The sequence below is a fragment of the Corvus moneduloides genome, chromosome 4 (genome assembly GCF_009650955.1).
Source record: "Corvus moneduloides isolate bCorMon1 chromosome 4, bCorMon1.pri, whole genome shotgun sequence".
NCBI lineage: Eukaryota > Metazoa > Chordata > Aves > Passeriformes > Corvidae > Corvus > Corvus moneduloides.
Window position 1 is genome coordinate 59,338,668 of NC_045479.1, and position 27,775 is coordinate 59,366,442.

At 39.3% G+C, this 27,775-nt stretch overlaps 1 protein-coding gene across 4 annotated transcripts in view; it reads right to left on the bottom strand.

Moving 5' to 3' along the window:
• GRAMD4 (GRAM domain containing 4) overlaps positions 1-27,775 on the bottom strand; it is a 79,840-nt gene that overhangs the window by 5,178 nt on the left and 46,887 nt on the right. For 2 of the 4 annotated variants that reach the window (XM_032105372.1, XM_032105371.1), the window contains 15 exons: positions 23,947-24,067; positions 17,559-17,620; positions 15,522-15,654; positions 15,027-15,052; positions 13,073-13,164; positions 11,435-11,526; positions 10,473-10,521; positions 9,577-9,648; positions 8,217-8,260; positions 8,009-8,118; positions 6,638-6,792; positions 3,439-3,456; positions 2,744-2,891; positions 2,191-2,284; positions 1,052-1,136 (listed from right to left, as the gene is read on the bottom strand). In XM_032105372.1, the coding sequence (XP_031961263.1) occupies positions 1,052-1,136; positions 2,191-2,284; positions 2,744-2,891; positions 3,439-3,456; positions 6,638-6,792; positions 8,009-8,118; positions 8,217-8,260; positions 9,577-9,648; positions 10,473-10,521; positions 11,435-11,526; positions 13,073-13,164; positions 15,027-15,052; positions 15,522-15,654; positions 17,559-17,620; positions 23,947-24,067 (1,301 nt within the window). The remainder of the gene's footprint in view (positions 1-1,051; positions 1,137-2,190; positions 2,285-2,743; positions 2,892-3,438; positions 3,457-6,637; positions 6,793-8,008; positions 8,119-8,216; positions 8,261-9,576; positions 9,649-10,472; positions 10,522-11,434; positions 11,527-13,072; positions 13,165-15,026; positions 15,053-15,521; positions 15,655-17,558; positions 17,621-23,946; positions 24,068-27,775) is intronic. The other 2 variants (XM_032105374.1, XM_032105373.1) reach the window with 1 other exon arrangement.

A 27,775-nucleotide genomic window follows, 5' to 3' on the forward strand; every position in this document is an offset into this window, starting at 1 on the left:
CTGAACTTGGGAGTATTCACAGGGAGAAAGAGACATCCAAGTCAGACCTGGGTTTCCCACCTCCAAATAAAACCAGGCACAGCACATTTTTATGCTTGACTGCATGATCCCTGTCTCATCTTCATTAAAAACACTACACAGATGCAAAAGGAGCTTTATGGCAGTAAAGACCTACTGAACAACAAACCAGCATTACTTGAAGTAAGATGTTTGAAATCCATTAATATGAATTATTAATTCCAGTAGGAATGTTCAATTTGAGCATAAGCTGTCTGCTTTATAGACATGTCACATAAATAGAAGGAATTAATTGAAAATCTGGAGATACTTATGCAGTAGTAGACACCAGGCTGAGGTGTTTCTTTGCTCAACATGATTTAATCTGCGGTACAGAATGCAGGAGAAAGCACGGGTGTCTGTGTTCAAGATAAGGACAAGTTCAGAAAGAGTAAAAGAAGTGATGTTGAAGGCCATAAAGAGGGACGCAAGGCACCAATAAAGCCTTTAGTAACCACAGGCTGATAAACTTCAACCAAAGGAAGGGTGACATTGCCCTTGCTATGCTTCCAATCTTCCACGCCTTGCCTCTGTTACTGGCTGGCTATTCTAATGACCTACCTTTCTCCACTGACAACAATCCTGCCTCCCTCTGAGGCACCTACTTTTGAGATGATGCATCTATCAATATCCACACCCAGACTGAAATTAGTAATGCACAGTTCCTGCTACCAATAAATCTTCTTAAGGCTTAGGCAGATCTGGTCAACACTGGAGTTAATAAACAACATAACTTTAATTAAAAAAAAAAAAAAAAAAAAAAAAAGCAGGAGTGTAAGGGTTTAGTAAACTAGCTTGACTTAATGCTCATAGCAAGTTTGCGTGTACTGAGTCCAAAAAAGCAGTTCTGGGAAACATTCATGACCACAGAATTACATTTCACTTATACATATTATCAATGCCATGCTTTTTCAAAATAACAAAGGCACAAATGCAAAACATGAGTAGATGAACAGAAAACCAGTCTTCTCCCCTATTTGCTGCCCAGACATACCTTCTGGATATCCGTTATATCCGACAGCTTTATAACTTTATTTCTTTTTGATGAGCCGGATTTTGAGCTTTCAAAGCACAAGTAACTGAAAAAAAGAAAAGAAAATGCTCATTTTGATACAGTGTTCTAAAATAAATCTCTCAAATATTCCTCTTGTCTTCTCTTCTGAAGTTTGAAATCTCACAGGTTAAAATAACTTCCAAGATAAAAGAAAGAGGTTCAGTTCAGCTATGGCTTCTAATTTAGCGCAAACATTTATAAATTCTAGCAACTGGCTGATGTGTCTGAAAGCCCAGAACATATGGTATGCATACACACACAAAAATTCTTGTATTTATATTACTGCACTGAATGGTTAAACCTGACAAGCATTTTAAAGACACACGAGGGACATATATCCTTAAACAGCTGAAATACCAAATCTCAAAAGGCTTATACATCTTTCACCATCCTAAACGAAGATTAATGAGAAACACTGTGTTAGTTTCATGTTATTGTGCTGCAGACAAAAGCTCAGATTTCTAAACACTGAAGAGTGGCCTCCATCACTAGCTGACATTGCATACAGATGAGCTTTACTTCCTTTCATTACACTCCAAAGGAACTTCAGTGCAAAACCCAAGCACTAATGACCACAGTTATGCAGTCCAGGGAGGCTGGAAGGTAAGGAAGGAAATTTAAAAAAACAACCACTTGCCCATAAAAATTTGAAACCAAGGCTTAATTTTCAGTTTTCTTTTTGTTGCTGTCATTTCAAGGAAGCTATACATTCAGCTTACTTAAAAAATCCCCAAACTAAGAGTATTTGTCAAATTGATCACAACTTTCAAAGTATACTTAGGTTTTAGTATATATATTTATGTACAGTTAGCATGCTATCCACATCAAGGACTGCAGCTACCAACAACTGTCTATACAGAGCATTCCTATGCAAGCCTTTCCAAGGCAAAATCTCATCTGTTAAGAGTAGCCACACACCAGGGTCACCACTCCCTCTCCTATGATCCTTTCTTGAGGTTGCACAGCACCTTGAAATGGTGTTTTTGTTTCAAAACATTGTTAAAGGATCCCTTTTAGATTCAAACTCTTCCATGTCTTGAATTTCCCCCCTAAAAAATGCGTGGAGTGCAATGACTCACTTTTCTGTGACATAAAGAACTCCATTCCTGATGTAGTCTGTAGGCATCTTCCGATCCCTGTTAATCAAGCAACAGCGCCAGCCATTTTCACACACTGAAAAAGTCATAACAAGAAATCTTAGCTTAAGAAAAAGAGACAGGCACTATCCCCAACAGTCTCCTTATACAATAGAAAACACTGAATATTATACTTTAGATACCTAAAGCTAAAAGTGCTTAGAAAGAAAAGCCTAAATCAGGTGTTTTAGACATCATAACATCTGTTTTAACACTCATTTTAAAAAAACAAAATAAAAACCACCCACACAATTATTTCCTTTAACTTGACTATTGGATTTGCATAACCACAAAAGGCACACCAGGCTGTGCACTCTTTCAAAGAGCTGCAAGGATATGGAATGAAAGAGACCATCTCCATTCATCCTAATTTAAAGCGAGACTTTGAAATCAAAAGGTTACACCTGTACAATGCACAGAAAAGGAATTCAACTTTAAACTATTCTAGGCTTTTTACAAAATATTCTACTAATGTGACCTTCCTGTGGCACCATACCTGGCAAAGGACGTTCATTCTCTGACAGGTTAAAAACTTCATGGAAATTTCCTCTCTTGGTGGTATGAAAACGACTTGTGTCTTCATCTTTGCTTATTCCAGTTGGAGCACTTGAGCCCACGTAACTCCTTGAGGCTGCTGTTTGAAGCTGCAGAAAAAGAAACACGATTCCAAAATCTGAGCAGCAACATTTAAACTACACTCTCAAAAATAATTTAGCTAACTACTCTTTCTTAAAAAAAAAAATCTATAATGCAACAATTTTCATGAACTACTTCCATATATTAACTTTGGACTACTGCACTATACTGCTGCTACAGCACAAGTCTCTAATATGGTACCTGAACATAACTTTTCAAAGTGCTGCCCTTTGACAGACACCCATTGCTGGGGTGAACCACATGGTGCTAAAGGCACCTATCTTAAAATACCACTTTTCTACAGTAAAGGCTATGCCTCATTAGATACAGCTAAGTCACTGCAAACAGCTCCAACGACGGTAACTAGTGGGACTACTAACAGACAATATAGTATCAGTACTTGGCCTGTCTTCAAGAGATAAACAAAGTATTGCTGCACAAAAGAAGTTTAGAAAGAAAAAAGAGCAATAAAAAAAAGCCACACAGAGCCGCATAAGCTCATTATGAATACAAATGCTGAAAATGAAAGGAAGTTTTCCACACTACGATCCATACCTTTTCATGCCCTGACAGCTAGCAGGAAAAGAAACAAACAACACAAATGTGACAGTGACAAAAGAAAAAGTGAAATCTACTTAACACTATAATACACAGAATAAAACATGAACTGAGTGACACTGCAAGATCTTGCTCACAAACCAAGAGACTACACACAATGAATGCAATTTAAAAAGTTATGATTGGTTAGAGCACACCAGTTCAATTTATTCAGGTTGCATTAGAACCATTGATCTTTCCTATGCTTTGAAGTTGCACTGAATTTTGACAGTGTTGACACATGAAACAGAATCTGAATGGTTGTCAGCATCCTTGGGAGGGAAAAAAGATAGTATGGAGTTCCCGAAAACAAAGTACTTGAGTAAAATCTACTTTTAAACAGAGCTCCTTAACCACTGGAGACTGCCCTGGCAACAAGCCTTGCTTGTGGAAGGATAGCAGGCAGTTTCTTTTGGAAAGCTCGCCTGCATTTTCAATTTCATCTTGGTGGCGCACCACATGATTCCAAAAGCTGGCACAAGCAGCTCTGTTCTTAGCCCTACCACACACATGCAGTTAAACAACTGGCAAACTGACAACATGGAAGCTCAGGACTAAGCTCTTCTTCTGTAAAGGCTCAATGCTGCTGAAGGCCAACCAGCCTTCAGCTGCTTTTTTAGTTACTTTGCACTAAATTGGCAGCACTCAACACTTTGCAGGATTTACACACTAAGAAAAGAAATCCAAAGCAAATGAAAAAATATGCACTGCAACTGCTAGCTAGAAACCAGACTGACAAAACAGGCACAGCAGAGGGCATTTGCCATCCACCTTTTTAGGTACCTGTAAGACAATGATACCTCAGGGGGAAAAAAATAAAGTAAGTTGACATGGAAAGCAAATGGCTGATGGTAACTAATATTGCCTCGCTTCTGCAGTGCTGAGTCCCTGGATTCAAGGAAAATAACAGCTTCTCCAACAATCTATGTGCAACTGAAGATGAAAAGAATTTTCTGAAGGCCTTCTTAGATGAGCTACTTGGCTGCACATGCACACAACCAGGTGAAGCACCATGGCCCAAAACAAAAATGGTCAGAGCCAGAGGTCTAATCCTTTTTGTGCTGGAATAAGGACTACTTCTGCTCTCTGCTACACTGCTTTCTACTTACCTGTTATATAAAGAGATTAAAAAAGTGGAGTTTAAACTTCAGTACCATGACTCATCTGGCCAAAAATGTGAGTAGCTCTGCCCTTACTTCTAGTCCTGCCTAACACACGCGAATGTTTCCTCTTACCACTCAGGCTTGAAACATCCAATGGTCAATTACTAAGAGAAAAGCATTGCATCCAATTTTGATAAGCCTTAAATCTAACTGGAAGTGATTGGATTTGTAATGCTGGAAGAGCCCTGATTGTCTAAAAACATCACCAACAACCTGAAGTATTCCTTTTCACTTTTCTGTCATCAGCTTTTGACATGCAACCTTTACCCATCAGATACTGTTGTCAGGACTGTTCTCTAAGGACACAAGGTCAGAGTGCTGGTACAGGCAATTAATATTGCTTTGTGTCTAAGTTTACTGTGTCTTGTACACTGTTTAATGAGAAGAAGTCGAAGCAAAAGCACGCATGCTGCCACTACATGTTTTTCTGCTCTGCCTTTTCTACGAATAAAATTAAAAACCCTCTTTGGCTTTAAACTTTTAGTACAAAAATCTATTTTTCACAATACGAGGTTTGCAGAAATCTCTCATGGAGTAAGAAAGTTTCTCTAAAATTTCTGAGATCAAGTTAATGTTTTCAGACACATTTGGAAGCAGGTAATGAAGTCCTGCACATCCCTTCCAGGAAGACAAGCCAAGTCCACCAAGCCAGACCTGGTAGTACAAAAACCCTGTCTCTACTTGCAAAACTGAAGCCATGAAGAAAAGCCCAAAGGAATAACTACTCTCTAAGTTTATGGACTCAAGTTCAGCAATTCAGAATCTTTCCACCTCTAAGGCAGATGAGAAAGACCTAGCAAGAGGATGTCACAACTACCACAGTATGTGAAAGATAACCTGTAAGTGTGAGAAGCACAGAAACTTCTAAGATCATCTTCTGCAAGCAAGAGAAATACAGGCCATGGATGGCTTCATCCAAGTGCTTATTTACCCATCTCATCCCTTGGAAAACAGGAACAGAAGACTCACTTTCTGTAAAAGACTGTCCTTCTTGTCCACTTCCTTCTGAAATACTCAATTATGCTGCAGTTATTTTACCACCCTCTGCTCCACCACCCTCCAAGCCCCAGATTTCCTCTTAACAACTGAGGGTTCATGTGCTTATCCCTTTTGCTCTCCAGTTGTATACCCAGGCTGAATTACTGCTCAGTACTGTGCATTTCAGACAGTACTCAGATACTCCATGAATGCAATCAGATATTGTGCTAAGAGGGATTAAGTGAATGCTAAAATGGGATTAGACTCAAGATTTACTACAACTATTTTAATTTTTAAACCAATAAACATTGACAAATTCAGGGATATGGAGAAGTCTGACTCAGTTACCATGTCAGGCCCTAGAACAATTTACCAAGATGCACAAAACACAATACTTGGTGATTTAACGATGACATTTTAACAAAAAGAAAATGTACTGATGGAGTACGAACATGGTGAAGTCATTTATCACCACTGTGCTAAAAGGTCACCTAATACAAATAACCATAAGACATAATGTCTAAACATGTAAACTACCTTATTACCTTTGTTAATGACTATCCCATCAGTAAGCTGCATATTATACTCAATTCCTTATTGATTTTTTTAACTAACTGTTCTTCAATTTACCTCAGCATGTGAATTTCCACTGAAAAGGAATGTCTAAGAATAGAGAAAGTAATCCAAAAAGACTACATTCGACAATAAAATCACACAGAATGTATGTTAAAGAAACATTGGTGCTATATTTGTGTGTTCAGCTTCATGATTCACAGTACATCCATACATATATAAACATTTTTGATAACTGATTCCTTTCATACAAGAAAGAGAATCTATAGAAGAACTGTGAATCTGGAAAATAAAAAAATTGATATTACAATCAACTAACATTGTAAGGATTTAATTAACCTTCTCTTTAATGTGCTCTAGTCACTGGAGAAAAGGAAAAAGGAGAAAGTGATTTGATTTTCAGAGGCTAAGAACGTAGGGACAAAAAGATTCATTACCCTTACCCGTCTTGACACTGTAGCATTGGATCTTTCTTTGAGCTGAGGATCTGTCAGGAGATTTATCCAGATGATATAAGGAGTATCATACTTAGCTCTTAGTCTGGGGCATCGTTTGAAGACAAAATCAATAAGGAAAAACTTGATTCCAGCATAGAGTCCTGAAAAAAAGGTCACTTCAGTTTGAGTGCTGAAGAGGCATTAAGAACATCACTGTTTTGATCATATTTTCAGAAGTTCACAAATGAAACCAAATTCTGTATATTCAGCCACAGTGTTAAACCATTCTCCTGGGTTTACTACTTTGATTCTTCTTCCAACACCAGAAAATTATTTTTCTTTCCTTCCTGTCCCCAGTTCTTTTAAACATTTACATAGCCACTATTATGCAGAAAAACAAATAATTCAAACATATGCTCCTTATTACCAGAAGCATTCTGAAAACATGATATACTACCAAAACAAAAAACACACCAGAGCATTCAACTACGCAGCTCCTGCAAGAATTTTAATGGCAACAGAGGGCTCTCATGTACTACATAAAACTCTATCTTCCAGTCCCAACTCTTATCTTACACAAGTTATTTCCTTGCATTCTGCCAGGTCAAAATGGGCTTAAAATACTCTCTCAAAACTTTACTGAGTGCAATTCAGATCTCCTAAAAGTCAGAGTAAAACAATCACTCCTCACACATCTAAATTCAATTGCCGTGTCAAGCAAACCTACATTTATCTTCAAGCTAACAAAATTTGAAGTTCAGTGTCACTACAAGTAATACTCATTTGATTATATCATTACTTTAAAGAAAAAATGAGAGTTCTTGGTTCACAGTACAGGGCTTCATACATTATTAGCAAAGAGAGTCTCATGCGGTAGTGAGAACCCTTTGCTCAGTTCCCAGTTGAGACTATTTGTAACAGACCCACAGTAGTCTGTTCATTTGTCCACCCAATCCTCCAAGTTTTACCAGGAGTCCCACTGACTCTTTTGTTTCTTTTCCTACATTGTCATTTTCATGCCTCCTGTGTCATGCCACATATTTCATTTACAAGGCTGTATGAGCAAAAAACCCTCAACATATAGGATTTTCCAGAAGCCTTATAGCTGACAGTCTGAAAAGTTCTGCTAACAGCTCATCATAGATTTCTCCTCTTCAAAAAGCAAAAACATTATCCAGTCTTTTTCTATTAAACACTGAGATGGTTTTCAAAATGGTCATGACAAATGATGCCAAGCACAATGAAAATACTCTAAAACACTGCATGATTTATTAGTGCATGTTTTCTCTCTTAAACTCTAAAATTCTCCCTCTAAAGATCATGTAAGTTTTAACCGTAAGTCTAGACTGTAACAGGTTAATCATTTATTGTGTTTACCCAATGCAAGCCCAAGAATCCTGTAGGGCAAAAAGCAGGATGCAATAAAAGCTGCCCATAGAGCAAAGTAGAGCTTCTGTGTTATTTCTGGCTGGACCCACATGAACAAGCTGAAAACAAAAAAGAAGCAAAATTTTATTACCAGTGTTACAGATATTGGTTAATTCTTGTTTTAAAAGGGAACAAAACCTTGTGTCAGATAACTTACTTTTTAAATTTTTCCAGTATGTCTGCCATCTTGCCAAAAAGGTTCTGCATAAGAAGCAAAAGAATTAAAACCAAGTATTGCATTGTTTTGGGGTTTTTTGTCCACATAATGGAAATAAACAGCTTTCTGACTTTGTTGCTAAGCAATTCCCGGAAGTGATTTTTTTTTAAATCAATTTTTAGCCATTTATATACTTCACAACTGAGTGAATACAGAACAGAATAGCAATACTTGATGACTTCCATCTCATTTAACCTTATTCCTGTGATTGTTACAAGTGAAGAAACTATTTGATCCCACTCTCAGGACTGGAAAGCATTGATATTACTGCAAATATTTTAAATTAAGCTGTCAATCTAAGAGTAAAGAGCTTCTGTTAGTAGGTAACAAAATGGAAGGTTCCTTCACACATTTTGGGTGCTGAAATTTCAGTAAGTGGTTACTGAGTTCATCAAAATTGCTGTTAGCTTCTTGGAAACACACCATTATCGGGTTTTATAATAAACCCTTGGAAACAGCAGATTTCAAGTAATTCCAACAACTGTTGATAGCAACTGACCCCTGCTCAGGACTAAGGGCCATATTCTCTGACCAATTCTTACTGTCAGAGCACCTGAAAATTTCACCTTCCCAATAAATTTCCAAAGGTGTTCATATAAACATGTGCACCACCCCCAGAAGAAGGAAGGAGCTGAGCATTCACCGTTAGCAAGAGAAGGTTAAACCCCTTTTGACAGCAGCACATCATCAGGTATGGCACAAGGCTCAGCTCAACTGGATGGTGCAGTCACTCAGTTGCTACCTCATCCAACTCATGAAGCTGGGAGAAAACCTTCCTTCAGCCTCGCCAACACCAGCAGATTTCAAGGCTTGGAGGGGGTGGAGTTTTTTAAAACATGCTATTTTAGAGATGCAGTGCAAACTGTTGAATTAACACAGCTAAACAGACAGCAGCCTTCAGCTAAATCTTAAAGGAACGGTGTCTCCTACATCAGTTTTATAACTTGCAGATTTGGGATATGGATCCACACTCCAGTACATTTAAGTAAGATTCACCACCCAATCTACATTATCAGAAGCTTATATTCATATATAAGGTAGAAAACCGTGAGATGTTGCTTCTGTTCCCCTCTGGAGCTTGCTCAGACTTGCAGTCAAAGAACCTCAACCAGTTCTCTGAAGCATCATGCCATTTCAGAAGCTCTAAGAATCTCCACTGCTCGTAGGTAAAGTTCCCTTTGCAAGAAAAATATTGCTTCTTTAAGCATTTGTTTTCATGTGCTGCATAACCACCTCCTTTGACCACTTAGACTATGAACCCCATTGTTTCTAAAGAGGCAGCTGGAGAGCAGCACAGTACCTGAGCCTTCTGAGCCACGTCTAGGACGAGCTGAAACTTTTCAGACACGGTCAGGTCCTCTTTTGGGTGCTCCTTAGGCAAGAAAGAGACAATCCATTAATTCCAGCTCAGATAAAACATATTTTACAAAACTCATCAGAACAAGGTGATCCCTCAACACTCTTGGCAATACTTCTCTCACTTTAAATAGTCTCTGTATTTACCATTTTCCTCCCTTGTTTAAGATCTACTTTTTATGTCTTTCATTGCTGGTTATTTTTAGTTTCCAATGCTTTGGGGGGCTCAGGGGAGATGGTATCACTCTCTACAACTATCTGAAAGGAGGCTGTAATGAGGTGGAGGTCAGTCTTTTCTCCCAGGTAACAAGTGAAAGGTCAAGAGGAAATGGCCTCAAACTGTGCCAGGGGAGATGTAGATCAGCTATTTAGAAAAATTTGTTAATGAAAAGGGTTGTCAAGCCTTGAAACAGGCTGTCCAGGGAAATGGAGTCACCACCCCTAGAAGTATTTAAATGACACTTAGATCTGTCACTTAGGGACATGTACCTGGACCCAGCAATGGAGCTGGCAATGCTACACTAACAGTTGGACCTGATGCTCTTAAAGAAAACAGAATGCAAGACTTCTCAAATATCCCACAGGACCTAACTTGTCCCAAGATGATAAGTTAAAATTCATTTCAGAAATGTGTTTTAAGTTTGGAATATTTTAGGGTGAAGCATCTGAACCTAAGAGTGCTGTTAGTAAAGACTTTTAAACTACAAGAGAGAAAAAAAAAAGTAGTGTCTTTACTTGAACCTTGCTCTTCCTTCCTGCCACAACTGCCCACACAGATACAGAGTTTAAAGGTGCAATTTTTTTCTGTAGGTGTACAGGTGAAGCTGATCAAAGACCTACCATCTGTTCAGAAACTTCAGGCACAATGCTCCACTGTATTCTCCAACCCCTAGAAATTATGGAAATAGTTAAAGAGAGCAAGAACTCCATCCACCAACACGGATTATTTGTAAAAGGTTGAAAAGCAGTTTTCTGCAATAAGCACTTATGGTTTAGAAGTAAGTAATATAATCCCCAAATGAATGAAGAATCCACAACATAACACAAGCACAAGTGGCCAACAACCGCTAGCTTTAAAAATATTAGTTAAGTAGATACTAAACAGAATCACTGCTTGTGTTTTACAACAGAAGTTGATGGTGTGCATGGAGTAAAGGATTAGGAATATTTTTCTCTTATTTTTTCATGTGAACAAAATTACATCAACTTATTCAGAAACCTTTTTGCTACCAGCATTTTCCAGGGAATACAATGTCAAACAGAAAGTATCAATTAAGAAGTCAGAAAATTATTTTACAATATGCACGTTAAGGCATAACGTTTTAAGGTGCATTAAACCCACCCCTCAGACTTAATTTTTAGAAGAGATTGAATCTGCAAATGGAAGATACTTTGAATAAAGTATGTGAAGAGCTATGGAAAAAGGCAAAACTGCCATTTTAGGCCTAGGTGAACATTCTCTGCCGGGAAAAACAGCAGGCTTCAATACTGATGTTCTCCAAGTACTCTAATTGCCACAGAATTTTATATGAGAATTTTAGTGTGCTGAGGGATTTGCCTGAAAGCATGCATCATTGTTTATGATAACCCAAGCCACAGGATACAAAGATAATTCCCAATAACAGTAAAAGATTATAGAAACTGAGCAATGACACTAAGGATATTTGAGTTTGAATTTCACTGTGTTAAATGTAACTCACAATATTAGAAAAGGTAACAGTTTACAACTCAGTGCAAGAATAACAAAACATCTTTCAAGCAAAGCATTACTTAAGAGAGTAAGCTAGTATTTATGCAAATACCTGGCTATGAGGTAATTTAGGGATAACCTCAAAATTGCTAAAAATAAGAACATAGGAATGGCCCAGCCATGCCATACAGCATTGATGTAAATCTGCAGATTAAGAAGAAAAAACAAACAAACAAAGAGAGATGCGGATTACAAACTGGGGTACAGTGAGTTGCATGAAATACCATTTCCCACTGTGCTGTTGGGCTCAGAATCATGCAATTCATATTAAAAAAATTAATAAATTTTAGCCACTCCACGACTAACAATGGCCCTGCACTCAGGAATGCAAAATCAAAACTAAGAATGAACCAAAACTCCAGAGATGACACTTAAATAGTTCTCAGCTGCCTCAGAGTACTGAGTATTTTCACACTACAATTACTTGAAGGGGTAGGAGGAAACAAAAAAAAAAAAAAAATAGGTAAACCCTCAAGTCTGTGAATCTGCTGCATGGTCAGCAATGACACAGAAGCCATGGTACAGAAGAGGAGTTAGAGCAATTAGCCCCATACTGGGCAACAGGATAAACTCTCACTCTATTATTTCAGGTCAATTAAATCCCAAATTTTTACCAAGACTAAAAAGATTGCAGGAAAACAGGTTTTATTTTATGTAACAAGTACAAACACAAAGAGCTTCAAAAGGCATTCTGTTCCCTTCCCAGCTTCTGAAAATGGAGACTACAGTCTCTCTGTGAGACACACTAGGGTTTTTACTGATAACCCCAAAGTGAAACATCGCTCTGGCTCCCAGGCCCCAGAGCTTTCAAAAAAACAGCTCAAGTTTCCTCTTTCAGCTTTTATCTGAAAAATGGGCTTACCAGGTGAGGCAAGAGAACATTCAGCAGATATGGAGAAGGGACAGACAGAGGGCACGGGGAGGGAAGTCTCCTCCTCAATATTCCTTCAGCTGTGCCATGCAAAATAGCATAGGGTCTATAATTTTCAGGGTGTGACATTTTCACACACAGGTTCATTCAGCTGCACCTATCAGTAATTCCTTTGACAGAAATACATTTCGTATACACTATGACCAAAAGAATTTATATCATTTAATTAACTACAGGAGGAAAGGAAACAAATCAAAACTCCACTAGATACTTATGCCTCTTTGCAGCATCGAACCTCATTAAGATAGCATAGAAATGCTTGAACGTAGCTCACAGACCTGATGTTTTCACATTGAGCTCCACTGAAATCAAGGCATTTTGCCTCTCATCAGTATGATCCTAAAGAATGGCAAAGAGCCCTGGGGACAATGAGGACAGTAACTTCTCATCAAATTTAACCACTATCAGCATTTCAGCCCCAGACAAGAGGAAACTTTGCAGAGGCTGAAGTAACCATCAAATTACCAGGACTGGGAGATGAGAAACAAGAAAGGAGAGAACAATACCCAGATAGTTGTAAATTATTTTAACAACTACAAAACTATGCTACAAGAAACCCAGGATAAACAATTTAAGTGGCTTTATATATAATTGAAGTGACAACTACTAGTATTTTGTGTTAAATGAAATTACACTATTTGATATAACTTGAACTGTAGCACAACCCCTACTCAGATATGGCAGTTTCAACAAATTTCAGCTAATAATGAATGTATTTTTTCAAGTTCTTACTACTCCCGGAGAAGTAGGATAACTTACAATAAAGGCAATAGCAGAAGTGTAGATAGAATACCAGTCTGATAAGGCAGAAAGATTCTTCACAAAATTTGTAACAGGTTTGGCACCTCTCTCTAAACAGAAGTGGAGAAAAAACACAACTGTTAGCATTAGCTGGCAGTGGTTAAATTACTTGTATATTATAAACAACCAAATTAGGAAATGATAGGAATACTCAAGACACGTAATGATAAAAAGTCTTATTCAAATGAAAAAAAAATTAAACCTACTAATGTAACTAACAATTAAAGAATGCATTTCCAAAAACTAAAGTATTATCCAAGACAAAGTTTATGTCTAAATTCTTAAGTATAGACAAAGAAAAAAAAAATCAACATCCTTTATAAGGGTATCCTGGATGCTAAAAGCAGTTTGTTCTCAAGCCATGTTCATATTACCCCAAAGACCACTGCGCAGGTCAGTTTGTCTCACTGAAAACCAATGTACATTAACCTGACTGAATTACAAGCCACCAAGGAACAACTTAGAATCACTGAATCATTTAGGTGGGAAAAGACCTTTAGGATCATCATTGGCTTCAACCATTAACGCAGCACTGCCAAATCCACCACAAAACCATGTCCCTAAATGATTGTCTCTTGCAGAGCCTTCCTACCCACCATCAGATCAATGCTCCTATTCAACTTGCTGTCATCTGCAAACTGACAGGGAGCACTCCATCCTGTTGTCCAGATCATTGATAAAGATATTAAACAGGACTGGCCCCAACACTGAGCCCTGGGGAGCACCACTTGTGACCAGGTGGATGTAGCTCCATTCCCCACAACTCTCTGGGCCTGGCCATCAGTCAGTTTTCTACCCAGCAAAGCATACACCTGTCCAAGCCATGAGCAGCCAGTTTCTTCAGGAGAATGCTGTGGAAAACAGCATCAAAGGCTTTACTATAGTGTAGGCAGACAACAGCCAGAGCCCTTCCCTCCCTTGCTGCTGTCCATCAGTTAAGCTTAAAGCCAGGCTAGATCTCTTGGCTGTATCTCTGCAGGACTCTACCCATTGGTAGCACCTTGCTGCTTACTCTCCCTAAGCCAAACAACACAGCACATGGCTCCCTGAAGAAGTCCGTCTCCCTCCTCTGTAGACCTTTGGTCTTGCTGTCACTGCATGGGAGACTGACCTGTGCTGGGAGAGGCTCACACACAGGCACACCCAGCCAGCAAGAGCAAGAGGAGCTCTTCCTCAGCTCCCTAAAACCCTCTCATCCTTTACCCTCTTCCTCCACACCCTTTTACTATTTGGGCAAACTGGCTAGGGAACACAAGGAAACAGAAGAGGGCTGCTGCAAGACCACCTCCGCTTTCTCTGTTGGATCACACCAGTTCTGCCTTTCCTGATGAGAAGAATGATCATACCTCCTGCACAGAGAGTCTCAGAAGCTCTCACTCTTTTGCAGTAGAACTCACAACTTTTCAAGTCTTTCTTCAAGAGAGCCTCTGACTTGCTGTCCTAGTTTGTTTGGCTTGAAACTCAGCTATCCTCAACACGCTTCCTATGTGAAGTAATTAAGCAACTAGGACTAGATTTCCTTAAGCATCAGCAGCACAACCAAAGCAGCAGATCAAGTAAGTGGAAGGGCACACCCAAGGCACTGGACTGGGTCATGGACTCAAGTGCTGCTTCCATCTGCTCTGCTCCAGTACCCTACACCAAGCCCATAGAGAAGAGCAAGACTTGGAAGTCACTGGGGACACCAAGGTTCTGGAGAGCTCTGAGTGACTGTCAGGCACCTCGGACAACAGGGATCTAGAATTTGTGGCTCACCTAGTGGAAGTTAGAACCACCCAAAGCTTAAGTTTAATACTGTTCTTTAAAAAGTATTCTGATGGCAATGCACATACACCACTGACAACAAGTCACAAGTATTCTCCCAGATGAAACTAAAACGAATACAACAAATAAAATACCACTAAGTACTTACTTAATCTTCTCATATTTTCAGTCAACCTGAAAAATAATGGATAAAAGCAACTTGTTAAAAAGACAATTAGTGCACACTTGTGTACATTTGATACCTGAAATACTGTTCAGAGTTATAAACTGCATGTGCATAAAGCTTCATTCTTGCCTGTTACAGAATTTGTTTCTAGTAATTAATACAGTCTACCTTGCATCAGACTGAAAACAGAAGTTTAAAAGCTCTCCAGCCTAACTACATTCATAGATTTTGGGAGACATATGACAAAACCTGGTAAGTAATATAAATCTTACTTTATTTCAGACAGCAGATAAAATTTCATGTTGTCCAAAGCATTCACAAAGCTTTTGAGGTAGCTCTGTATTTTTGGTCTTATTATTTGTTATTGAAACACTTGCTCAAACCATGTAAAAAGTTGGTTAAAAAAGAAGAAAGTGAGGTAAAAAAAGCAACTTGTAAAGGCACCAACAATTTCTCACAATGACATTGGGGATTTACCTTCTAGCACTAAGTGGCTCTTCTGTTTCCACTGTATTCTCTTCCGGCTGAAATCTGAAGTCCTCAAGATACTCCCCAAATTTGTCACAAAACCACTTTTGGAGTCTCGAGCAGACTGTGTGACTACGCTTATCTGTAAAAGAGAAGCACTAAGTATCAGGATAATGCTAAAAGACATCTTTATCCAATGGCAGCCCCTGTTCCCACACACCATGCTTTGCTGGCAAGCAGACTTTGTACAGCTTCCCTGTCCTTCACCAACAGCCTTTGTGGAAATTTGCAATTTACTTCTGCCACTGCACAGGATCCCCAACTGCATTAAGTTGGTAAAGTAAGACTAAAAGTGACTCCTGCATTGCTCTTAGGATAGTACATGGAAGCATCTTGTATTACCCAAAGTACAAAGAGTGAAACATCCTAAAAACAATCATTGTTAGCAAACACAGTAAAAACATTTTCTGGTTAAGAGACTTCTGTGAACAAAAGACTGACGTAAATCTCAGTGCTCCTGTTGTGCTGGAGGGTCACCTTGAGAAAAGCAAGTGCAAAGCAAAACACTCCAGCAGAGAGCTGGACAATCATCTCACAGCCACAGAGATTTGACAGGAAAAGGAGGCTGAAACACACGCAAGATTCTGCTAGAGGCAGTTTTACTTTCACTTTCCAATCACTGATAGTCTGTAAAAATTGTGTGTGTGTCACTATAGAATTATACAAAAAAACCTCCAGTTTCTTTTTTTCTAAAGTCAGGCCTCAGAAATTATGCTGCATGTGCCACTTTCTACATATGGAATATACAGTCATAATACTACCTGGGAAGTCTTACACCGCAAAATAATGAAGTGACACACACTTTCTGTATGTCAGTTTCAGTGGAAAAATACAATATAGGGGTAACATGGAAACAGTATCAGAGTAAAAGCCTTAAGGCACAGCACGTGAGAACAAAACAATCACCTGTAACTCAAAATTGTGGTCTAGAAGAAACAGACAGACTATTTGGAAACGTAGCTCAACACAGCAATGTCACAAAGAGGATACTGGTCATAATTATTCCAGGACCAAATTTAGTACAGAACTCCATGAAATTAATGTATGATTAAACAGAGGCATGGAAGATTAAACAGCCAATTACAACAGCCAAAATGATGCATTTAAGCTCTTGAGAAAAAGCCACTGGTGCTCAGAAAATAAATTCAACTATTTATTAATGATTTACAATCAAATCTAGAAAAAAAAAGACAGTTTACAGCTGAGACAACACTTCCATTCGAAAATAAAAATACGAGGTAGCTTCCCACATGCTAATACTTCAGAAAGTACTGAGAAAGAAGTTTTGAGTGTACAGGAGAAAAAAATGTCAGGTTGTAGTTCACATAACAGAAAGCACTGACAATATGGAAGTACAGGAGGAGAAATTTCAGGTTTAGTCCACAGATTTAAAAGCCTTAGTCTCAATCACAAGGTGTAGAGAGGAAAGTTAAAGTGTACTGAAATTTTGAGAATTAGACTGTTGCCCTTTCTTTCAGAAATCACTACATTATTGAATTCATAATAAGCATCAGCTTTAGAAATGTAGATGACTGCGTAGGTGCCCAAAAAATTAGTAACTCTTAAGCTTACTCCTTCTCCAGAATGTCTCCTCTTTTAGAGGAAGGAAGTAGTAATATGGCTAGTGGCATAACAAACTTCTGCAACTGAGAACAAAATAGAACATTTTTTCTATGTATTACACCTGGTTTTCTGGTAAGTCAAGGATCAGCAAGGCACGCAAGAATGATGAAGTGAGCCAACAGGTTTCATTACACACCTAAAGGCTTTACAATACACAATAAATTCCTAGCTCAGGTACGCAAAGTCAACTAAAAACAGTAAACGCAGAATCATGTCCAGAGAGAGAAGTTGCTTGAATGGTCACTCTTATTCAGCTTCTTCAGAAGCAAAGTTTGATCTCATAAGGATAAAAAAAAAAAAAAAAAAAAAAAAAAAATCCAGCTCAACCTTAGTTCTGCTAGAGATCCAACCAACCAAGCTCACCTGTTCCATTGGCTTGTGCCTGTGGCTTTGCAGGTTGCTGAGCTGCAGGCACCTCTTCCGCCCTACAAAGAAAACAGAAACAACGTGAAATGTTACAGAGGAAGAATTTTTTCCCTTTTAGGTAAAGCAAGCACCAGAACCTCCATGGTTTCCATAGCTGAGATTATACAATTATGACAAGAGAAAATCGAGCTTACGCTCTTTCACAAGATTTAAATTATTGACTGCACTTAGGATCCTGGGAAATGCCATCCTCTGTGAGGAGCGGTGGGGTTTAGCCATTCCTGTCACCAACAGCTCAATTTCATCTTACAACTACTCAACAATGTAGTATCAAATTTCTTGCATTATTTATGTCTTTGTGTGGTATATTCAGCCACGACTCTTCCCACAGTAATAAATTAAAAGGGATTCAGTTTCACAACTTGATAACCACTGAGTAGAGCAAAACCACTATTTAACATATGAATCTTGAATTCTGCCATTGGCTACTAGGGTCAAACACCACTCAACTTCACAAGAGGAACAGGTGTTAAGAATGATTTTAAATGTTAGTTGTAAGCTCTCAAAATCACAACCAATTTGAGAAATATCTTTAAGAACTTGAAAAATTGAAACAGCCAAAAAAACTGCAACAAAAATGTTTTTAAAATATATGTCAAAAAGCAGGCATCATTGGTCTCACCTTTCAAAATGAGTCAAGAATATTCTCATCCATTAAAGTGAACAGATTTTTTAAAATGCAAATGCTTTTGCCATTCTGTACACGTGCAAGGCTTCACAGTACATTTGTACACAGACTCCAACTGCCAACCTGTCTTGAGAATACTTCAGGCTTCAGTCCCAAAGTCTTCAGTCATCCATGTAGATGTCATACAGAAAGATTTTTCTAATGAAGCAGGAGCTTTGACAACATATCACCAGCCACAGCAAGCTTTACTTGACAGGGAGTTGTATGATTGAAAAGATTACTTCTTGAAATAAGAAAGTGTCAGTTGTGCAATTTCATGATCACCCATCAGGCAATAGAGGTACTTTCAAATGTTCCTTTCATATTTTGCTCCTCAGGAAGGGAATCAAGTGAAACATGGTCAGCAAATGAAGAGCAAGAAGAGGGATCCCACTGCACTGGGCAGATTGCAGCAATACAGACGGACATACCATCCTCTCTCCTGCTGTTCCTCTAGAAAGGACATTAGGAAAAGATCTCACCGTACTGTCTGCACATGGAAAAGGTCATTACTAATGTGTGCTGTCTCAACATCACCATACATCAATGAGTATGATGGAGAAACTACAGAACTTGTTACCTCCCTTCCTTCCTAAGCATTCCCGATTCTTAATGAGCTTTTCACACCCTTGTTCTTTTCTAAAAAGAACATTTAGAAGTAATTTACTGATTTATAAATTACACCTCGATTATTTATTGGATGAGCTGAATTCCATGTTTTTTGCTTTGAAAGACACTTGCTTTCATGACTCGTCAGGACTTTTCCCCATGGCTTCTGCATTTGCAGCAACTCTTCTTTTCAAACTCCACCTGGAATGTCACCAGTTTATTTTCTTTAGCTAAACTTTAACTTTGATTCCTGTGCCATTTTCCCCCAGTTTCTATATAAGCCACGGGTTCCTCACCTAAAAACTCCTCCTATCTTTGCTTCTTCTCCCACACCCTTGCATCTCCTCCATTTCCAGCTCTCAAAAGACAGCAATAAACATGATGAAATTTGCAGCAGCTATTAATTATACAGTGGTGTCTTGTTTTCCTCTATCAGCATATCAGATGGTTCCAACATATAGCTGGGCATTTTCATCTGAAATCTGTCACTGGAACTGTGTTTCATTGAAGCTGAAGACATATTTAGGTGGAAAGGAAGCTTGTAATTCACAAGCAGGCAGGAGCCAGTTACTCAACCCATTCCAGCTGTGTCTTCCTTTGGCATGCTGGGATGTGTTTTCAGAAACAGCACAGCACCATTACTCCCCATGTTTCTTGGGCAAAAAAATCAAGAAAACCTTATCAAGAAGTAGATCTGCACAGAAGCCTTACTGGGCTCCATGAGGAGCACATGACAGTCGGCTTTGGCCCTCCTTGCTGCTTTTGTTTCATTTTTTTGGCAATGTCATACTTGCCATCTGCCTGTTACTCCTTCCCCATGAAGAACCCGACCTTTACGAATCATCAGGTTAATGACAGCTCATTACTGCACCTGTGAACCAGGTTAAAATTAGCCACTTCAGACAGATCCCGGCCAGGAAGCTCAGAATTCATTGTTTGGGCTTGCACACCTACTGGGAAGTTCGATTCCAAAACCAGGTCATGTTGAACCGTCCAGCTCATCAGGACCACTGACAGAGGGAGAAATTATCTTTCCAACCGTTTCTGAACCACTCTTAATGCCAGAGATGATTTAAAAGGCTGAAAAACACAAATAGTCCCAGGAAACACTGTGTTCCTATGTGGGCTTCCTAACCGCAGCCTGAACCTAAGAAAACAAGCTGCTTTAATTCCTCTTGGACCATACTTTCCACCCAGAAGAAGGGTGTAACTGGTCACACCAACACATCCCCAACATGAAGCTAGGTCATCTTTATGCAACTAGAGATTGCAGCCATTTAAAGCACAGGCTATTTGAAACAGATAAGAGCAGCCTCAGACAGTGGGAGAGACAAACACAAACTGCTTTTTTTTGTTTCTCTCTCTTTTTTTTTAATATACTGAGGTCAGGGAAGCATCAATATTAATGAATATTAGAGCTGTTCATGACCAGGACACACAAACCACTCAAAAGCAACTAGCACACTCTGATGCAGTGTCCATTCAGTGCTGCCCCACAGAACAACACCAAAGTGTTATTTTTTTGATTGCAAGTATAACACAAAAGTTAAGGGAGCCTTGACACTGAAGACCACTGCATATTAGGCCCTGAATACAGCTGCAAGTTGAGATGTGTGTGAATCAACAAAGTCCCCCAAAAACTGGATGCAGACCAGAGTTGCTGCACACAACAGGTACAGTCACTGCCAGGATGTTCTCAGACATATTCAAAGCAATTTTCCCACAGGCTAACTCCAAGTTCACAAGCGACCAACCACCAGTTTTTCAACCACTGTTGTAGAAGACATTCAAGGCTGTTAACACCTTTCCTACTGCTCAAAGCAACCTAAAGGTGCATGCACTTCCATCAAAAACACATTCCAACCTCATACATGCAAAAATAAGCAGATATTTTCTTAGCCTAGTTTAAAGATGTATCTTTCAGATATGCATGGCTTCTTACTCTGAAGAGCTGATAAAAAACCAAGTTAAATAATTTTCATGTTTTCCATCTCCTTCCTGTTAAAATACATCAAAAATTTCAGAAGCCGTTTATATTCTCATCCACAATGAAGGAATAGTGACTTATGCAGAAGCATTGTCCAACTGGTCCTTGTAAAAATAGTTCACAATGATATTAATAACAAGGTTTGCTGCATAGGTCACAGGCTGCTGGTAAGTGTTGTTGCAAAACTTTTTGTTATTTTGTTTTTGTGTGACTGTAGCTCACAATTTGCAAAATACGGCAGCAACAGCTCATACAAACTATTCCAGGTTATTTATGCATCGTTCCATTAGCAAAATGTCATAAGCTTCAGCTGCCATACCAAATGCTCGGATGTTCTGAACTGTGGAAAACTTCAACTGAGGCCACTAGATTTCTGAATATTCAGATACACAAAGAATAAACACCATGACAAACAGAAACACCAATAATCCTCTTCTTCCACTCCACCCTCTTCCCTGTGCACAACTGCGACCTTAATGAAGGAAGCCCATGATCTTCACTAGAGGAAAAAAAAGTATCAATCTAGATTGTGAACTTGTTTTCTCATTGCCAAACATTTTGCACCATGTTTTATACTGCCACATGTATTGATCTGCCTCACAAATACTTTTGAATACTCAACTTTTAAAATAATTTCTTTCTTATACCACAGCATAGTTTGGTTTTCATTAGCAGTTGAATTCTGCAAGCAAAAAGAACAGTACATGCAAACCCCAGCCTTCAACTAAGTACCACAAAGCTGCTCCCTCCCCTACCATATGAATATCTATTTTTAAATTGCGCAAACAATTACCTTAGAAGCAGGGTGAATTTGACATAAGCGGATAGAACTTTCTGCAGTTACTTTGCTTAATAAAATTAAATTTCCATCAGGCATAAATTCAGCCTATTACATATTTGACTATGTAAGCCCACATTTCACCTATAGTTCTAATAAAAGTATTTTTAAATGTCCACAGTGAAGTGCAAAATGTAGTAAGCAGTGAAGAATTTCACACAACGAAGCACAAGTTAAGGAAAAATCATGGACAACCAAATTTTTCTCCTCCTGGGTAGAAACTGAAAAATTTTCAAAGTCTTATTTTGTTGTCACCTTACATATCCTGCCTGTCACAAAAGGGTTGAAATAGTAGTAAGACTAGTTAGAGAAACACTTGGGTAGAGAGGATAATTGGCTGAATGTAATCCCCAAGTGCAATACTCAAGATGACAGGACTAGTGTAATCCTTAGGATATCTAAATGGGAATACAACACCCAGGGAGCCATGTCATCCTACCTTAATTTAGCAATGTCACTCCTGCTAGAGATTTGCTGTTGTCCACAATCCAACAAGGCACAGTTGTTGACACATATATTGATAAACAAAGACATTCCATCTATTTTCTCTGTAAAACCTGTACTCATAAGCTCCAGGGGGCCAGATCAGACTCTGAGTCAGCCTTATTAGTCTGAAACAGAGAAGGACAATGAGTACCTTCCTGCAGAAGAAGATGGCTCCTCATCCTCCTCCAGGATGCCTAGCAATGAGAAGATCTCTTTCCCCCTCCTCTGTGCACAGCCTGGAGCCCAGGCACAGCTGCCCTCGGGACAAAGCCAAAGGCCTGTGCCAGCACTAAAGACAAGCATATGGAATTTGCATCCCAAGCAACTTCTTCAAGGCAGCAAGTCACAGACGTGAAAGTATCCTTTCCTTAAGCATCAGTTTCATCTACCAGCAGTAGGAAACAACGCTCGCTGCTTTGTACAGCTGCTACTGAGCTAACAGATACTCTCAGCATGCAATGGGTCCTCTTCAGCTGTCCACTCAAATAACAAGTTGCACCAGGGAGTTTTAGATTTGGTACTAGGAAAAACTCCTTCACCAAAAGGGGTCTCAAGCACTGGATGAGGCTACCAAGGGAACTGGTTGAGTCGCCACCCCTGGAGGTATTTAAGAGACATGTAGATGTGGCCCTTGACTGAATGGTTTAGTGGTGGACTTGGGAGTGCTGGCTTAATGGTTGGACTTGATGTTCTTAAAGGTCTTTTCCAAACTAAGTAGTTCTATGATTCCACAGGAGCAGGAGGTAAACAGACAACAGAAAGGAAGTAGGCTCATATGTTTCCTATAAATAGCTCCTACTTCCATCGCTACCAGTGGACATGGACTGCTGGCCTGAGCAGAAAGATATTTTTACACTTGAGTACAGAAGGAAGCAGGAGGCTGGGAAGAGTTTGCATGGCATTGGGAAGCCACATATCCAAGCAAAACCCTTTGCCTGTTTGCTCTTGCTTGTCACCTCTAAGTAACTGGCATGTGACCACCAATTCAGCCTGTGCTATCTCCTGATGACAGCACTTGGTGGTGAGCCACAGGTCCTGCAGCTCTGCTCAGTAATCTCAGCTATTGTCAGGGAAGATAACATGGGCAGCTACGTACACAAGTGGTCTAGACCAACCAGGCCACCAAGCAACTGCTGTGGCCTTAAGATCCATGTAGCTAAGCAGACTAAGGAGAGAAAACATCAAATTTGATGCTTTGCACCATCAAGATGGATGTCCTCGAGGCTGAAAGGACCTAGGGGCAGGTATTTCCATTTGTCATTTGCAGTGGCAAGGAAGGCTCAAATTCCAGTTACTCCCATGCATTTAGGGAATTGTGGCACTGAGACGTCATTGCTGCTGCTAGAACAGGAGTAACGAGGACTGGGCAGTCAGGAGAAGACACAGGTTTTGAAAAGGCAAAGCATATGCAATGGCATGGCAAAGGCTCTGGCATTCAGTAGCTCCAGGCAGGCAAGATCCCAGAGGAGGTGCATCAGAAGAGGTGTAATGAAGAGTATCTCAACTAGAAAGCGTCATGTAGCTACAGCATAGCTACAGCTATGGCCAACTAACTTACACGTACATGAATGTTAATGATGTAGTTTTACAGGAACACATAAACAGCAGCTTGCTCTGTGAACTACTAATTTATTTTAAGAGCACCTAGGCTGGAAATATATGCTTTCACCAGCACTTCCCAGAGACAGACAGAGATCTCAAGTGGCTTTCAGCTTTACAGTGAAGATATTTCTCTTACCTTGTTTTAAGTACTTCATTGACTCTTTGTTCTAGTTCTAATCTCCTCTGCCGTTCCTTTTCTAGCTCTTGCCTTAACGTTTCAGCATTTGTTTCTTCTCTCAGCTTCCTGAGCTCCTCCTCTGTTAATTAAAGAAGAAGAAGAAGATTTAGTTACCCTGAAGTATTTCTATAAGAAATTTAAAATCTAATTATGACAGATTAGGTGTGGGATATTTTTTTATCCATGCTATACCAAATACGTTCATCAGAATAAAACAAGTATTCAAGGGCTAGACAGATTTCATAAAAAGCACACAGCTGTATCAAGTACAAAATGTTTCATTACAATTGTTAAGCAAGGAGGAAAACAACTCTAAAGTTTTCTTTTCAAGATGCAAAACAAGCCCTTGGTACAAGCTATCTTTATTTAAACACAACATACTCTTCATTCCCCAAAGAAATAATCAGCAGGAAAGGCTGTCTATTACTAAATCCAGTGGTCATAACAGCAACCAAAAAAAAAAGTATCTGTTTCTTTCCCTCATGTCTATGGGCAGGCAAACACGAAACCATGAACTCACATGAAGTTGTATGATGCCATATAAACCCATGCCCATCAGTTTCTGGCACCAAGTCAGATGGTCCTTCTATGAGCCTCTTAAAATTTTAAGAAGGTGTTGTGGAACAAGAAGCTAAGTTAAAATTTTTACACTTTTCCAAGGTTATACTGTGCCCTACTAACTTCCATGTAATAATTAGATATACAAATATATTCATATATTTACTTATACAAACACATACACATTCTCACAACATAGTATCAACTATGCATAAGGCTTTTTTGTGGCTAATTAGCCTTGCTTTTTTGTCACTGGCAGTGTCCTTGCTCATGACCTTATTTCACTCTAGAGCTGAAATGGGGTCACTACCACTGAATTTTTCCCAGATAGGCATACATGACACATGACAAAAATAAGACTGGGAATCTCCTTTTTTTTTTTTTTAACCAAAATTTACTCTACACTTTGTTCTCTGAGCTGGTTTTTAAGCTCAATCATAACAATCAATAGTAGAACAGCAGGTGTATTTCAAGTTTACAACAAACCAGAACAGAAAATACTTGCTAATTCCACTATCATCACAGACACAGGGGTTCAGGCTTTTCCCATTGTTTTACAAGATTGGTATACTATGCTGTACCCTCCAGAGGGTTGTTATACAACCTCTTTTGTTTCTTTTCACATACTGCCATCTAAATCTTTGATAATCAGAGAATTTTGGTGTCTGAGCCTCTCTGACTCCAATCATTATGCTTCTTGAGAAGGTCTGAAGCTGTAGTGCAAATGTCCAGAGGAACTGATACACTCTCTGTGCCCTACAGGAGGCCCTTGTGCAATGTGTCCAATCACTTCATCTGCTGGTGGGAGATTGTCCTGCAGCAGTAAGAGCTTTAGAGCACAAAATTAGGAGAGATGGGAATAAGATACGTGAATCAAGGGGACAACACAACGGCTTCCACCGTGAGGCTGCAGACTGAACTCCACCAAAGAGGAAGGAGTGCTGTTACCCATCTCCCCACTGAGAGATGGTTAGTGACCCTGGGAAGAAAAGCTGGAGCACAGAAACCATGTTGTCCTCCAGCAACTAAAACTGAGAATCCCCAAGGGTAGGGTAGAGAAATGTCACTGTTGCAGCAGGTATTGTCTCTCCTGTAAAGAAATGCAAAGATATGGATATAAGGGCAGACTTATACATGGAGCTGTCCCTAATTATGTATCCACAAGGAATTTTAAATCCAACAAGAAAACTACATTTATAATTAGTTCACCCTACTTTCAAGGGCTTACCTTGTTCCAGAACAAGGGCCTGCACACAGCTGAGGGGAAACATCTGTTGCACTTCAAAAGCATTGGAGCTTGTGCAATATCATGAAGATATCACAGAAAGTTCCAAAGCTTGATAGAGATGTTATCTTCTCAAGACCATTAAAGGGAAAAAATTCTTCATTACGCATTTTTTGTTTTATTAAAGAGGAAGTGACTATGCATTTTGTGTACATAAGAAAACCACACACATTATAAATTAACCTCAATGTCCTTGAAAGTCAGATCTTCCAGCTTCCTTAATTCCTGTTGCTCTGACTGCACTACATTTTGTACTACTAAAACAAAACAAAAACTCCAGAAATTTGACCACTAAGAGGACAAGCAGTGCCAAATATTCTTTATGGAAAAAGGCGAGTGGAAGGGTGCACAGTGAATGAGACAGAACTCCTATAAAACAAACCAAAAAAAGGAACAACATCCAATCCTTAAGGACTGTCATAGCTTCACATTTCAGAGCATTTCCTAACTTTCCCATACATGACTGCAATTCAAATCCACCCCACTAAGTCCTTAAAGCAGTATTTGTTGCTACTTTGGCAGCAGTGTGGTCTGGCACTGTAAAACCTTCGTGTTCAGTTAGTTAAATACTCTTAGATCTGCTAAGCAACAGAAGCCACAGAGAGAGGAAGGGGGGGGAAGTTCTTCCTTGCTCTGTCCCCTGAAATAATCTACCATTTGGCCAAACTGAACTGCACTTTCAGAGCAAATTTCTCTATCCCTGAAGAGTCCTCCTGCAGAATGAGTGAAGGTGGCTACAAAGAGCAGAGGTCACGGACCCCTGAGAAGAATCCGTATGAACATTTCACCATGGTACCTATCTACTGAGTTTTACAGATGACTACCCTCCTTGATGATGAGAATGGAGTGCTCCTTGGATTTCATCTTCAGACAGTCAAAATTCAAACATCCTCCCCACTCCGCACGCACACAAAAGGGTAAAACATAAAAGGCCAAGCTTAGCTTCCAGATTAATCAGCTTCCATAATTTCCTTCCCAGGCATATTCATCACAGCCCACTATCTTCTCCGGGGCAAGAAACATTAAAGTATCACTAGAGGCTCAGGGCATGTCTTAGCTGGACATTCAGGTGAAGTGAGCAGCCATAAAGGTGACCTGGTTAGAGGGGGGAAATTACTAAAAGAAGAAAGTGTCTGCTGAAATACTGACAGAGAAAATGCTGGCAAGCCTGGGAACTAGGCCTGGGAACCAGAAGCATTGTTGAGAAGTGGAGCTGGCCTCTCTGAAATGCATAGCCAGGTACCTGGAAACCTGAGACACCCTGAGATAACGTTGACAAGCACAAAAACAAGGAACCACAACAGCCGCTTATCACCTGAAAAGGTGAAAAATAGTCTGAAAACAGGGAAAACATCCTGAGAAAGTAAGACTTGGTAACTGCCATTGGCTGTTATATCCGCGAGAAAAAGAAAACAGTCTAGAAAAATAATAATTGGCCTGAGAGAACAGAAAACAACATTTTTTTCTGGGTACAAAATAGAAATTAGCAGTATCTATTGGCTGCTGAAGTGGCAGTGTACTACATCTCTTTATTTCTCTATGATATGACTTAATTTTTATCCAAAATAAGACTTCTCCCTCCAAGAACTTCCCATGCTGCAGATGCTTTTCCTTTCCTGAACAGGTTGAACTCTTCACACAAACTTTCTAAGAGATCTTGGACCCTCACCCAGGACAGTTTGGTTTGTCCTTCCACATCTGGGATGGTTTGGCCCATTCTGACATCTGTCCAATAAGCGTGATACTGGTATTAATGTAAACATTTGCATAGCTGCATATAAATAAGCCACCATAATTACATTTTCTGTGGTTTTACTGGAAAGTTTGCTTCATTAGTGAGAAGTTTGTCGTAGCCTGTAACAGTATACACCTACTTGGTTGCTGCCATACTGTTGATTGCTCCAAAGAATCTTTAACAGCTCAATACATATATTTTTTTAATAT